The sequence below is a fragment of the Chiroxiphia lanceolata genome, chromosome 14 (genome assembly GCF_009829145.1).
Source record: "Chiroxiphia lanceolata isolate bChiLan1 chromosome 14, bChiLan1.pri, whole genome shotgun sequence".
Taxonomy (NCBI): domain Eukaryota; kingdom Metazoa; phylum Chordata; class Aves; order Passeriformes; family Pipridae; genus Chiroxiphia; species Chiroxiphia lanceolata.
In genome coordinates, this window is record NC_045650.1 from 8498851 (window position 1) to 8513777 (window position 14927).

A 14927-nucleotide genomic window follows, 5' to 3' on the forward strand; every position below is an offset into this window, starting at 1 on the left:
AGAATGGATCTGGTGTGTGTAAATAAAATATTTAAGGGTTTCACATAGTTGTATTGTTTAGCTTAAACTACATTTTTGTAAAGAATGCAAGGAGTTTTAAGAAGGTATTTCAGGCCACTTAGATGACAAACCAAAAATCCACACACAGACCTTCTTTGTTAATTTATAAAAAGCACTGATTTCAGTGGCATAATTTAATATGAAAAGCATTTGCAGATGAAACATCATTTAATTTTACAGGGCACTAGAATATGGCAGAGTGAGCACTTGATGCAGTAGAAGATATTGCATCTTTTTTGCCCCATCACTTGCTCCCATCGTTTTCCCACACCCTCTTCAATCCTTTTTGCATCCCTGTGTTACCTTCTCGGTGAGAGGAGGGGGTTGGTTTCCCTGTGGGAGGAGGTCCCCCCTGGAGCCCCTGGAGGTGCTGACCATAAGGGACAGTGAGGACCTGTGGGGACACCTGTGGTCTGGCTCCAGGTCCCATCATCACCTGCAGAGACCACATCAGTGATGGCTACTGCCACCTTACACAGTTCTCCTAGTGCAGCCACAAAATTTACCTTAAGAATGGTCCTTATGGACCTTAAACAGTGCTTTTCTTTCAAGTAAGTGACCTGATATTTAAGATTTTTAAAGTCAGTAAAGATCATTCAGGATTTTGGGGTAATTCTGTTAATTATCTTAAAAAAAAGATGAGGAAATAGGCAAAGCTTCCTCCTTCCCTCCAAGTGTGATATTGCTATAAACTTTTAATTTACCAAAGCAAATATCTGAAATTGCAAATATTGATTTTTTTTTTTTGGTTGTTTCATCCAAATACTTGGCTTGGGATCCCTCTAATAGGGATTCTGAGATTTGAAACAAGATAAAATTTATGGAAATACAAATATGTCTTTTTCTAAGATATCTTTGTTCTCACTGTGTCCTTAAATTGACCATAACCTGATAGATTACTAAGCAAATCATAAAAACTCCTTGTTTCTGTATACCAGCCTTCCAAAATGCTGAATACTTATATATAATGGAAGTATCCCAGAACTGATTGCAGCTGAGCAGAACAGAGGAGGGTTTTATCATAAAAAAAATATCATACTCCTCTTTTATGTAAGGTAGGTGTATGGCTCTTGGTGTCCTGCAGTCCTGAATTAATTTTAATTGCAATATTTTAATAGAACTAGTAAGACAGACTGATTGTACTGCGGGTCAGAGTCCACATAAGGTGCTTCCCCCCAGCCCTTGCTAACATGAATACTTAGCAGATCAGACCCTCTAAAATCCTTTCTTCCAGTGTCTGCAGAGACATCTCTCATTTAGTCCATTTTCATGCACTGCAGGGAAGCCACGGGACTTGTAGCCCCCTCCAAAAGCAATTATTCTTCCCTGTGTATGGTAGGACAGGAAGAGCTTGCAGCCCCCCATAACCAGCTGTCTTTTGTGCTCCCGACAGCAGCCTGGGGCCAGGATCCACCTTCTCCATCATTTATTACCTGGAGCTGGGTGGGAAGTTGCCTGAAACTCTCCTTCAGCTCTTGACTCGGGAGCAATTATTTCAAGCTCTGCAGACCTACTGCTGCATGCAGGGTTCACAAAAACAAGTTTGCATCCACAACTGCAGGGAGCTTAAAAGAAAGATGAGAGTTTGGAGCAAAATTTAGGCAGAAAATGAAACAGGGATTTAAGGAGCCATAGCACTCATCGGGCCTCAGTTTTAGCCAAGATTCCATGTGATTTGAGGAAGTGCCGTGTGGAAAGGATCTCCTGGCTGAGAAACAGATTTTTACTCATTAGGTATGTCAAATAGGGCAAGAATTTAAATAAAGGCAGAATTTATTCCCCAGTTTTGGCAAGACAAAAAGATTTCAAGATTGATAAAATAAGGAAATATAGGAAACAATATTCTGCAGAAAGCATACGAAAGTCCAGGTGGCCAAGCCAAGACTGGCACAGACTTCACAGTAACGTATACGTTCATAAATTCAGCTGTGGCCTGCTGCCTCTTGTTTCACAGCTTTATTTCTATGTCAGCTTGTATTGCACAAGGGCCATGGCAAAGATCATCTCTCCCTTAGGCATCACTAAGTTTTTCATTAGGATGGATATTAAATCCTTATTTTAAACAGCACAAATGTAATAGGGAAAGACTAGGATGCAAATAGCTTTGCATTATTTTATGCTGACACCAACTGATTACAGCAGCAAGTAATTTATTTTCCTGTGGCTTTTTTGCCACCCTTTCTGTCATACCTGCCCACATGAGGATCATCCCCTAGAAATGTGATAGCACCTGTATCCTGTTGTCTGTGGTGCTGGGGACTTGGAGAGATGGGGCTGTGTGGCTTTGCTGTGGGTGCCATCAGCATTCACTGACATGGACAGGCCACTTCTGGAACACTCATGTTCCAGAAGCCAGATTTGGACTTGCTGCTGTGCAGGGACAGTGAGAATAACAGCTGCTGCTAAAGGGGACAGTCCCTTTTCTGGTGCAGTGCTAATGTCCCCTCTCCCTGGAGGCAGTAGCTGGGGTAGGATGTGTGGCTGTGCTGGCACAGGACAGAGTGTGCACCCCTCCAACAGCCGGTCCCTCTCTGCTTCAGCAGAGTCAGCATCACCCCCCCCAACAGCCCTTTCTCAAATTCCAACAGTCTGTGCCACAGCAGCTGTTCATCCCACTGAAGTTTAAACCAGCTTCTGAGTGTGCCTAACCCTCATCTTGCCTCAAAATAGAGCGTGTATGTTTATGGCAGGAAAATGTTCTGCTGCTTAGGGAAACAGCTGAGCACCCACTGCAGTGGGTGCCCCAGCCATCCTCTGGCAGGAGTCACTCAGACTCATATCTGCTCACTTTGCCCAGCAAAGCACAGCCAGGAATCACTTACTAAAGCCTATTTCTGTGGCTCCTGGTAGCTGTGCCTTCTCAGTTGTCCCAGGCGTTGCCCTGTCCTCAGCTGGTTATGACAGGTTCGTAGCACTGTTCGTAGTGGAATCCGTGCTCAGACCCTTGTGCTGAAAATACCCAAACACCTGCCCTACTTGTAAATGTGCCATTAGGAAATCATCTTTCAAAAGAGACCTGCAGGTTCTGCCTGGATACTGAGCTTTAAATTGTGCTCTTCAGCCTACACAAAGATCAGATGCTGCTTTTTGGGGTTGAGCTGCAAAAGAGGGCTCTCCAAGGGAATATTTAATGAGTCAGAAAGGGAATATTTTCTCCCCCAAATAAACTCAAGCATTTGATAGAACGAATGAAAAATCCATTTCCCTTACTGAAAATCTAAGATTCTTTTCCCAAATACTGCACAGAATTAGAGGGGTTTGTCTTAGTGAAGAGAGAAAGTCATTTATGTTGATTTTGTACTTGAGATGAATGTGAGGAGGGTCTGCATGTGTGTGTGTGTGTTTGTGTCTGCATGTACACTCTCCCATATGAGAGGGAAAGAAAAACACAGATTTTATTAAATCCTACATTAATTTGTTAGTTCTGGATATTTCCACCTTTTCTGCTACATTTGACCATTGTAGGAAATGCAGTGCCCAACTTCAGGGCATTTGGCAATCCCACACCCATAATTTAGGATCTGTATTAAATGCTGGCCAACTGTAAATTTCTTTTTTAATAAAATGTGGCCATTTGGGGATTTTCAGGCTGAAAAAGGATTATAAGGGGTCATAACTCTTAGCTTATACTTTTGAAAAGAATAAAAATATTTCAAATTCATAATTCAGTTTTAAATTGGCTTCGGACAGTGACCATAAATATCAAACTTCAGCCTGAAGCAGGCCAGAGTTTTCCAGCCAAGTAATAAATCATTGGAAATGAGAGGCAGTTTGGCATTACTTTATCCTATCTCTTCATTTATACTACAGACTGGAAAGAGATGTTTTGGGTTATGATAACTTTTCTTAACTCCCCTTTATTTTTAATCCTACATAGTGAACATGGAGTACTGTATTCAACACTTTATTGCATGTGTTCAATTTTAACGTATCCATGAATCCAAGCTATGGCAGAGCTTTGCTTTTTTTTTGCTTCTTTTCTTTTTTTTTGTTTTAATTTGCCACTTTACAAACCAGAAACTTCATTTTTTTGAAGAGACACTTCTCTGCTTATAAATACTGCCACTATTACCATGTATACAAGCATAAACACAAGCAGAACATTCGAAGCAGCTCAGTTTTGAAAGCACAGATTCAGGGCTTGAGCTAAAGAATATGCTATAATTTCATTTTGAATTTATTTAACTCTGTTCTTTCAAACCCATTCTCCTCTAAAAAGAGGAAAAAGAAAACCCCACTGAGTTTTGAGTGGAAGCATTTTGGGATGTTAATGATGGTTTTTAATCATCTTCCTCCTTCCTTTTGGTCAAAATGTTTACTGAATTTGATCTGAAATTTACCAAAAAAATTGATCATCTTGAAAAACTTTTTGTTTGCTTCTGGATTTCTTTTTGTTTTCTTTTTGCACTTACTGTCAAAAAAAAACCCAAACAAATTAAGTGTGTTCAGTTCTACTCAGCAGACCCTGGATTCTGCTCATGAGGCAGGTAAGTCCTTTTAGCTGTCTGTACTTTCAATTCACCATCTTGAGGATGAGGGAGATACATTGATACCCTCGTGTAATTTCTGAGCTATTAGTGGAAATTGCTGTAGAAGAACATGACAGTAGCAGTATTGCTCTGTAGCACCCACAGAAATTAATATATGCATGAATAGACATTTTTTATTTGGTTCTGGTAATTATGGTTTAATTTTCTATCTAATCTGCATACTCTAAAGGATTAATTTTGCTCTCCATCTCCTTTCTCTCCTAGCTTTGTTTAACCTCATACCTGTGGGTTTACGAGTGGTGGCGATTCAGGGGGTTCAAACAAAATTATATCTGGCAATGAACAGTGAAGGATACCTATATACATCGGTAAGTAAACATTTTTAATTCTGTTCTTGGTGAAATTGTGTCAATAACTTAGTAAATATGTAATTTACTATTCCAAGGAATCTGCTTATAATCTATAGACGTGAGATTTGACAGCAAATTCAGTGCAGTGGTGATGGTCTGGTTCTAGCTTATTATTCTGTTTCCCTTAGGAATACATATGGATGTATGAAATCAAACTGTGGTGCCTTTGATGCAAACTAATAATCCTGAAGTGTGAAATAAATAAAAAACCACACCCAAAACTAAAAACAAAAAGGATCCTCTCTCTTGGTCACTATGAACTGACTGGGCTAATTAGAGCAGGGTATGGAGGGGAAGGGCCAACTCATGTATCACATGCATGCCTGAACACATTTTATCTCTTCCTATATAATCTCTGTTACTGTTATTAAAAGGGATTAGAGAAAGTAGGTTTTTTTGTTTGGCCAGGATTTTCAAATAGAAATTTTATGGCTTCAAGTTGCTGAGTGAGTAAAGAACTGTTTTATTAGGAGTTTTGATGAAGAATGTCAGTAAATAATTTTCAGTGACATTTCTTACAAGAGCAAACAGTGTTTTTGTGAAAAAAAGAAGAAGAAAAAAAAGACATTTTAAAAAATAGGCCGGTTTTCAATTAAAAACAGTTAGTTGAACTATGTTCAGGAGTTTTAATTATAAAGTCTTAATAGATTTTTCCCAAGGAGGAAAATAGAGGAAAACGTAATTTATTATCTTCTGCAAATTATTCTCTTTTATGAATGATTCCGTTAATACTGATAACAATTAAGTAAACTTATTCAAATCTCTCATTTATTTTGCAATCCTGACAGCTGGGACAAGGGGCAGCTTTGCATATTTTTCCTCCTGTATCTGCAGAGCCAAAGCAAATTAGAACTGGCGTTGCTGCGGGACAAAGTAACATTTCAGTGAACGGCATCGAACTCTGCTTTCTTTTTTAGTCTGCCTGTTTGCTTAGTGTGGTTAATCCACAGACCTGTTTGTAGGGCTGTAGCCACACAGCCAGAACGTGCAAAGTCCGCTAATCCTGTGTAGTCACAGTCCTGTGACTGCTCAGTGTCATTTACATTTGCACTGCAAATGTACCTTTGACTGCACCGTGTTTTTATTCACATCAGTGTCTGCAGTCGCGGTCCCTTCTGGCTGCTCACTCCCCCAGAGAGCACTAAGTCATGCTGAGCTGGCTTCTGTGGGCTCAGTCCCACCTCAGGGAGCGTTACCTCAAGTTGTGTCTCAAGGTGGGATAGAGAGGTTGCTACATAAAGCAAAATTTCATTGCCGTGCTTAGTTTGAGCGGGCCAGTTCTTTCACTGCCTACATTCTGGGAAAAACAGATCTGTTTTTGCAAAGAAGAAGATGGGATGAGGGTGGATTCTGCCCCTGTTAACCTACAATATAGCAGTAACTTCTCATTGTGAGTCGTGACCACTGAGAGAATGAAGTATCACTTCTAGTATCCCTTGACATGAGAAGAAGGGACAGAATATAACTGATTTGGATTAAATCCAACTTTTTGCTTGATGGGCATCTAGACCTCTTAGTCAGAGCTCAGAGATTCACTTCAGTTGTAATTTTTATTATTTGCATTGATTAGGGATAGTTCCTTATGTGATTATGTTACCATGAACAGTGTCTTCTTTGAATCCTTTAGTACCTGTGAATTTAATAGTTTATGCCATTGCAAAATTAATTCGTGATATATCTCTATTTTCCCCTTAGTAATAGTGGTCATTTTGGGTTTTTTTATTAGGCAACTATATTTTCTTACATTTATTTTTATATTCTTGAACTTGATGGGCTTGGCAAGGCCTTAAACAGACTTTTGTTGTGTTGTTATGTCCCAGATTCATATTTTAAATACTCTTCACAAAGGCGGGTGTCTGTTGAATTTCAATCTACTTTTCCAAAGAAAGTTACTACCCAAGTTTTCAGTAAGTTTGCATTTATCCTCTGAGGCTTTCTGGTTTCGTTGTCTAGTCCTTCAGAATAATTGCAAGAAACTCTTGGTGGGCAAAACCAACTCATGTCTCTGTCAATGAGCCCAGGGTGTCAACAAGGCCTGGTGAGGAGTATCTTCCCCTACTTCACCTGCTGTGCAAAAAGGTTGCCAGAATCCAGTTCCAGCACTACTTTTTAAGTGTTTCTAGCACTTCTTTTGCTGATAATGGTCCTTTCAGCAAGAGATATAGTCTGACAGTCTGATGCATGGGAAATGAGCTCTATATTTTGGGCTGTATTCTTGGTTGGTATAAATGAGTCCCAGGAGAGCTCAGCTGATTTATACCAGCTGAACACTCACCTGTTCAAGGGATGCCACCAGGGAGCCTGGGGAACAGATCAGCTCAAGTAAGTGACAGCCATCTACACATCCTGAGGGTTTCCAAGCCCACAGGGGGATGTGTTCCTGAATGGGATTTGTCAGGAGCAGACAGATGGCAACATGGGATTGATCAAGTGCAAAAGCCCCACAAAACACTGTCAAATTCCTGAAGCAAGAGAACAAAGGGAAATAGAAATGTACTTAAATTGTAAATAAGTATAACAGATAGTTGCATGCACCATTTCCAGAGAGAAATGAAATTAGCAGTGATGGTGCAATGTAATAGGGAGAAAGAATATTGTGATCTATGTCATGATCACTTGCTTTTAGTTCTGTTGTGACTCCAGCACTTGTGTCTGTGCAGAGGAGGATCCAGGTATCCAACCTCAGAGGTAGCCTGAGGTGTGGTTTGCTTCTGATCCAGTGACTGTACTCAAGAATGAGGTGAATTTGCTCCATGGGGGGATCAGTGATGTATAATAAACCTGCAGAGAACGGATATCTGTAGTTGGCTGCTGGAGTTTATGGATAGTTTGTGGCATCTGTCAGAGCAAAAATAAGATTTTTAATGGAATGATAAAAACTCCTCAGGGACAAGGCAGCAACTCAGCTAAGCAAAAGAAAGATATTAGGTTAAATATATAAATATCTACGTTTGTTATAGAAGCACATTGAAAGTCCTGGACTACAGGGAAGGGAAGCGACCCTGGTCCTCCCAGCAGCCCATTGTGCTCCAAGCAGTGTGTGGATCCTGTCCACACTGGCTGGAACATGTGTCTCCATATCGCAGAAGAACACCATTTGAAATGTTTTCTTTTCTACAGCCAGCTTGCTACCAAAGTCCATGGGAGTTGTGTGACTGCACCTCCCAAGCTGCACCCACCCTCTCAATTTTATTTGCAGGGACCTTATTCGGAGCAATTTGAAGCTGCAGCTCTTGGTGCTTGAGCAGCCGTTTAAAATGGAAACATGGGATTTGATTCATCCCTCCTTACACCAGTGCCATGCTGCTGCAAGATGACTTAAACAGTGTTATGGCACTGCTGTCTTACGTAACTGCATCAGGAATCGTGCCCTTTAGTATTTTAGGGTGGCTTTTATTGTATCTTATTTTTCTTTCTATGAATGACCACATCTTTCAAATGAGCACCATATACACTATACTTGAGTTTTCAGGTTTCATTCTCTACGAATTCCTTGTGTTCTTTCATTGTCTTGAACAAAAGAGTGGAAAATATTTTAAGGATCTGTTTCTCAGACATGTAGTCCTAGAGCTATTGCTTTCTCATTAAAGCGATGGTGATGTGACAGAGGAGGCTCACAGTGATACAGAGCAGCAGCTGAGTGAAGTTCCTTAAGGGGAAGGTGTGTATGTAGGTGAAGAGAATTGATTGTACTGCTTGGATTCTGCACAGGCTGAAACATAATCCAAAATACAGCAAGTTTAAAAAACAACCTGCCAACATCTAGCTGTGTATTTTCCATGAACCATCACGTTAGAGTTTTAAAAATCATTTAATGATTGTCTGTGAAATGCATCTTTTTCCTGTAGAACATTTCATCCCAGGTAAGGTAATTGTGCACTTGTTTAGCCTGGATACATTGTCAGAAACAGTAAAATATGTGCTGCTCATTGCACATTTCTGGCCGATCTCAAAAGCTGTGCAGCTCAGCTTATTAAGAGGGTTTGTTTCCCATCTTGTCTTGTTCTGGGTTCCTGTGTTTTACCAAAGCATTTAATTTAATAATGTCATAGGCAAGTCAGCTTACAGCTTCTCCCAGGTTGGAGAGAGCCCTTGGCTAAGAGTGGTCCTTTGCCCTGACCGTGTGTGATAGGGTCCAGTCTGTCCATCTGTCCTACAGCCTTTCAACTCTTTTATTGGAAATTCAGGGCATTCAGTCTTTTGTAGGATGGTTGTTAGGAAGTTTTGTTTGTGCTGACTTTCTTAACTATTCTAGGATGTGCAATATTTTTGAGTTAATAGTGCTACTGTACGCAGCCTAATTTTGCCATTTCTTGTCTGATGTCACTTGATGCAGTTAGCATGGGTTTAAGGAGCACTTTGATATAATACCCTGTGCAGAGTTTTACATACAATTTGCCCTAAGAGACCATGCAGCTAACATTGTCCCCTCTATGTAAAATAAATTGTCATATATAAGTTTGGTACCTGCACAGAAAGTAGATATTGTGTGAAGCATGCATGTTGATTATAGCCAAGAGAGCTGAAATGTGATTAAATTCTCAGAGTGGTTCAAAAATTGGTTTTGGTGAGTTGGAAAGAAGAGAAGTTTGTGCATATTTTAATACTGAGCAGTGCAGTGGAGACCTGCTGTAGCTAATGGGAATGACTGGGGCATTTATAATGAATTACTGAAAAAGAGCATTTTTCTACCTCAGAGAAATAGCACAAATCAAGAGATAGGGGAAATAATCAAAAGCTTCATCTAGTTAAATTTGCATGTCAGTATAAATCATTTTTTACCATGAATGCTCAAGTGCAGACTACACTTTAACACAATTCATTCTTTTCAATGGCAGGGGCTTAGGTACAGCCACAGCATGTTTTGCTTTTCATCACAACAACTTGTTCTGTGCTGGATAAACGTGCAACATCCTCACACTGTGGAGGGCTGCTCTGGCCCTCCTGTGACCTGATGTGTGCTGACAGCCCTGACTGCTCCCACTGCCCCACAGGCAAGGTGTGGGATCAGCACTGGGACAGGAGCATGCTCTGAGGAGGTTCCCAGGCATTGTAGGACCAGCCTGAGGTGATAAATGATTTCTGACACCTTCAGCCATGGACACTGCTCTAAATGATGCCAGCAGCTAAGCTCAGTGGATGCAAACAGTGTACTTAGGTTCAGTCTTACAGCAGTCTTGCAGCACAGAGGTGAATGCTGGCTGGTGCCTGGCACAGGGAAGCTTGGCAGGTCTTCATGTAGCATCACAGGCTCCTGATACTGCTCCTGAACGGACACTCCCTGGCTCAGGCTGTGCTCATGGGCTCAGCCCATTACCAGGGAGTCCACCCATGAGTTTGTGGGGTTAGTTGTGAGCTGGACTATGCCTGCAGAGCCCACTGCTCGTGGATTTGTCTCTCTTGCTGAAGAGACCCGTAGCCTGTGGCTGAGCTCTCTGTGCCTGTCTGGCCCCGCTCTGTGATGTGGGACACTCCTGGGGATCAGGTCCCTGGGGAAGCAGAGTGGTTTCCTGCAGCAGGTCTCCCTGAATGAGATCTCTGCTGGTCTAAATGATAAGTGCTGTTGATGAGTGGTGGGGTCAAGAGATGGGTGCTGTTTCTTTCAGGAGCTTGTCTCTGCTTGGATCAATGTGATTCCAGATTTCTGAAGACAGGTTGCCTGCTGTCTCCAGCAGAGAAGTGCGGAGGGCATAAGCCTCCCATGGGAGAATTATTAGGAGATTCAGTAAGCTGAAAGTCTTGAAGCTGTTATGCTGCTTTTCTCTACAAGTCACCCCCCAGGCATCTGAAATCCACAGAGATGCTGATGTGAATTCATCTCTCACTGCAGGTGGTGGGAGCTGAGGAGACTCAGCACCTCCTCAGATGAGGCTCCATAAGAGGAGCCCAAGCAGGAGAGAGTGATGCTTCAGGGCTGTCCACTGCACAGATCCTTACAGACCTATGAGATAAATAACATACATGCAAAGCAGATAAAAGACTAAAATTACATCCAGTCTCTTTGTTAGTCATTTACTAATCAGTGCTAAAATCCTTGGGTGAAAAGACAGAAAGTCCTTGTAGGCTCAAACTTCAGATGTTGCTCAGAGCAGAAGTTTGGGATTCAGTGAGCTCAGAAATGTGGATGAAATGGCAATGCAGGTTATAACCCCCAGTTTTTCAGTCTGTTGCTCTGCTGATTGGGGTCACTGTGACACAAAACTGCCATGATGCCAAAACATAAAGCCTTGGCAGAATCTGGAGCTGAACTCAAGTCTGATAGTTTGGCACCTTGGATCACACCAATCCCTTCCAGCACTGTGTGTTGGCCCTGGGCCAGCAAACAAGGAATACTGAATTCCAGGACTTTGAGGATACTCGCAACTGCTCACTGTCACATTGCAAAACATGTTTGGCAAGCAAGAGTGGTAAGCAGATAAGGACTTGAGCAGACAGCGGGAGTTGCAAAGTGTGAGAGTAAGAGCACTGCCAGGTTCTTGGCGTGTTCTGTTGGGTTTGTGTGTTCAGATCACCAAACGACAGATTACGTTGCTACGATTCAGCAGAGCCAAGGAGAAGTGTTCCACTTTTCTCTCCTAAATTTGGTGTAGGTGATACACCTTGTGAGCAGCAGTGTAGGTGCCTGTGGGGTGCAGAGGTCCATGCACACCAGTAGCATCTCTGCCTGCTTCCTGTAGAGCTGGGCTCAGTTTGCTGGGAAAACAGGGATGTTAGTATTCGTGTGGAATTTTGAGGCTGTTTATTTTTCCTAATATGTGTGAAATATCTTCAAGATCAGAGGCAAGATCACTTTCCAAACTGACCCTGTTTCTTTAGAAAGCGGCTTAATTAAAAGAAAATACCATTATGAAACCTCAGCTTCTTTCCTGAGCTTGCTTTCCTTCTAGAAAGCTGCCTGCCTCCCCTGGGAAGCCCAGAAGGGCTTTCCCCTCCTTCTCGTGCTGCAGGTTGAGCTAATGAGCAGCTCTTGTCACAGTGACTCAGCAGAGCTTCTGCCTCGTTCCGCTCGCTCTGTAACCCACCGACAAGATGGCTCACCCCGACGGCACTCGCAGCCTGCTGCCGGCTGCAAACGCCCATCTGAAGATGAGCGTCTAAACAAGGATGCTGGGGCAATCAAAGACAGCCTCCAAGGGCTCCCCAAACCAACAGGAGTGGGTTGGCACTGGAAAACAAACTCAGAGCTAGAGTAGGAGCTAACCCAGGGTGGCACTGAAATGCAAGGACTCATCACGGTTATTAAATCTACAGAAAGCGTTTTCCACGCAGCGCGTTGTTCAGCTGGGGAACTCATTGCTGTGGGATCCCGAGGATCCCATCAGTTTTGTGGGTTCAAACATCACCTGGGTAAATTCTTGAAAGGAAAATGCTGCAAAGTACAGTGACGTTATGTTTGGCTTAGAAGTACCCTGAAATCATCACTCACCAGAGGCTGGGGAAGTGTGAATATGAAGATAAAATTCCATTTTTCTCATACTCTCCCATAGGCATCTGCAGTTAGCCAGCAAGATGAGAAAGAGGTGCCCTGACTGGTCAGTCCTGTTACTGCATCCTGTTGTGTTTTGCTTATGGGCCAATTTTCAGGAGGCTGTTGCTCTTCTGATGAGAAATACCCAAAAGTGTTAGCTAACCATGGTTAAAGCTTCACAGGTTGTGGTGAGAGTATGGAACAGGGGTGAGAATGGGCTGCAGGACAAGGTGATTGAGGAAATAGAAGTGTGCCTGTTCCTGCACATGCATGTTCCTAGGCCTGGTCTTGTGTGTGCTTGTTCCTGCAGGACAGGACTCGGAGCTTTGGCTGTTGCAGCAGTGCTAGGACAAGCAAAACTTGTCAGTTCTTGTGGTAAAAGTAAGTAAAGGGCAGTTCAGTTCCACAAAATGACTATCCATCAATCCAGACTGGCATCATCAACAGATCTGTCATGTAGGGGTATTCAGAGTGAATTTATTAAACATATCTTTGTGTATTTTTATCTTTCTGTAGCCCTGCAGTTGCAACAGTGCTGAGGAACTGAATTCAGTTCTGTTCCTACTTGGCAGCCTCAAGAGAAATGTTTACTGCTTCCTGACCGTTTTACATCCTCGCAAACCTTCTAAAAGCATCTTTTCCTTGCAGAACTTTTATTGCAAGGGATGAGGCGCAAAAACTGAGAATACTGCTTGACTGTAAAAGTTCACCTTGTCAATCAAAAGGCTTCTTTAGAAAATACTATTGAGAAAAAACAACGGGGAGTCAGTGGGGAAGAAAAAGGAGTCGTTATACCCCAGATTCTGAGTTTTATGATTGCTTTTGGGAACTGCAGCACAGCCGGGGAGGGGTTTCCAAAGGGAACTCAGTTACTTCAGTCACAGCCTAAATGCCATCCTCTTGGCATGAATCCTCGGTACTGAAACCAGAGACACCTGTGTGAGTCCTAGAAAGCAGGATAAACTTTGTGTGTGGTACAGAAGCTATGCAGGGAGAAAGGAAATGGAAAAGTTGTCATATTTAAATTATGCCCTTGAAGCCTTGGTTTCAGAAACTAACTTTTCCACAGATAAGCTAATTCTCAGAGTTAAAGCTGCTGAATTCCTGGATGGAAAATAGAAAAAGGGCCCGGGAAAGAAAAAAGTCCCTTGAATGAAAATTGTGTCAAGAAACTTGCATTTCCATATTGAACTGCTTCCATTAGGCAATCTAGGATTAACAAAGGAATCCAAAATTTAGAATGAATTAGAGAGTCTTTGGATATAATGCCAATAGAATAGCTTTTACCAGGAAATTGGATGGTTTAAATAATTGAACCGATAAAGCCTTTCGTATTTTATGTTCTGTGGATGCTACAGGTGCCATCACATTGTTTTTCATTTTTGTAATTTTACCCAAAGAGCTCTGAATATTGAGCAGTACAGTTCTTCTAAAATGAAATCCGCTGGGGAGCTAAGCAAAACAGGCATAATAATTGGTGAAGTACAGTTCTGTTTATTTAAAGCCTCAGGAGGTATCTAAAAATCAGAGAGCTTGTTTCAAAAGCACAGCACAAGAGGCTGTCTGCTTTATAAAGCAGTCTTCCCCTTTTCTTACTCTGATTACTTTGAATGCACATAAATGAGAGATCAATTTAGACCCTCCATCCTCATCCCCAGAGCTTTTTCAGATGCTAAAAAATCCTGTTATGAGAGAGCATTGAACCCAAGTCTTGATGGGACCTTGCATTTGAGCTGACTGGGAATGGGCAAACCTCAAAGGACTTGTGAGCATGTGGTTCCTCGAATGACAGCTCCAGAACCTAATGTTTTAACAAAATGGGCTTAGCAAACTGCAAAGAGTGGGCTGTTCCTCACCCTGCCAGTACTTGTGTCCTCCAGCTAAACTCAAAGACCTTCCAGACTAAACTGCAGGTATTTTTAAAATGAGAATCTCTTGTGGAGCTGGTGCACAAATTAGAAACAGTTTCATAAATATGACGGTTTCAGTTTGGGTTTCAGGCAAAAGTTCACATCAATTCTCATTCTGTTCTCGTTATTTCACACCAGTGTGCTCGGATCTAGCAGATCATCTGCTGCCAGCTGAGCCATATTGACACTGACAGAAGGCACAATAAGCTCAGAGTAAATAAGTGAATGATCTGAAACAGAACAAAAAACCTCAGAAATTCTATTAAAGTGAAATAGATACAGTTTGAAGTGCAGATCTGTTCCCTTCACCTGATAAACCAATAGTTTAATGGGCTTGATGTTGCATACCCTTTCTCATGTAAGTAATCCTTACTCAAGCTAGCAGTTCCATTGATTGCCTGCCAGAGGAAGAATTAATTTATATGAGTAAAATTTTTGGGATCTGGACAAGACAGTCATTGATTTGCAATATGAAATTTATGTGTCATTAAAAAATGAACAGAGCATTTGTGAGGCCTGTGAAACTTAATGACTGAAAAAAGTCCCTGCTTGCCTGGAGGCTGGAATGGTCATCAGGAATAGAGAGAGC

At 41.9% G+C, this 14927-nt stretch overlaps 1 protein-coding gene across 10 annotated transcripts in view; it reads left to right on the forward strand.

Moving 5' to 3' along the window:
* Nucleotides 1–14927, forward strand: part of FGF13 (fibroblast growth factor 13) — a 314139-nt gene that overhangs the window by 255672 nt on the left and 43540 nt on the right. For all 10 annotated transcript variants that reach the window (XM_032701955.1, XM_032701956.1, XM_032701951.1 and 7 more), the window contains one exon: nucleotides 4815–4918. In XM_032701955.1, coding sequence (XP_032557846.1) covers nucleotides 4815–4918 — 104 coding nt within the window. The remainder of the gene's footprint in view (nucleotides 1–4814; nucleotides 4919–14927) is intronic.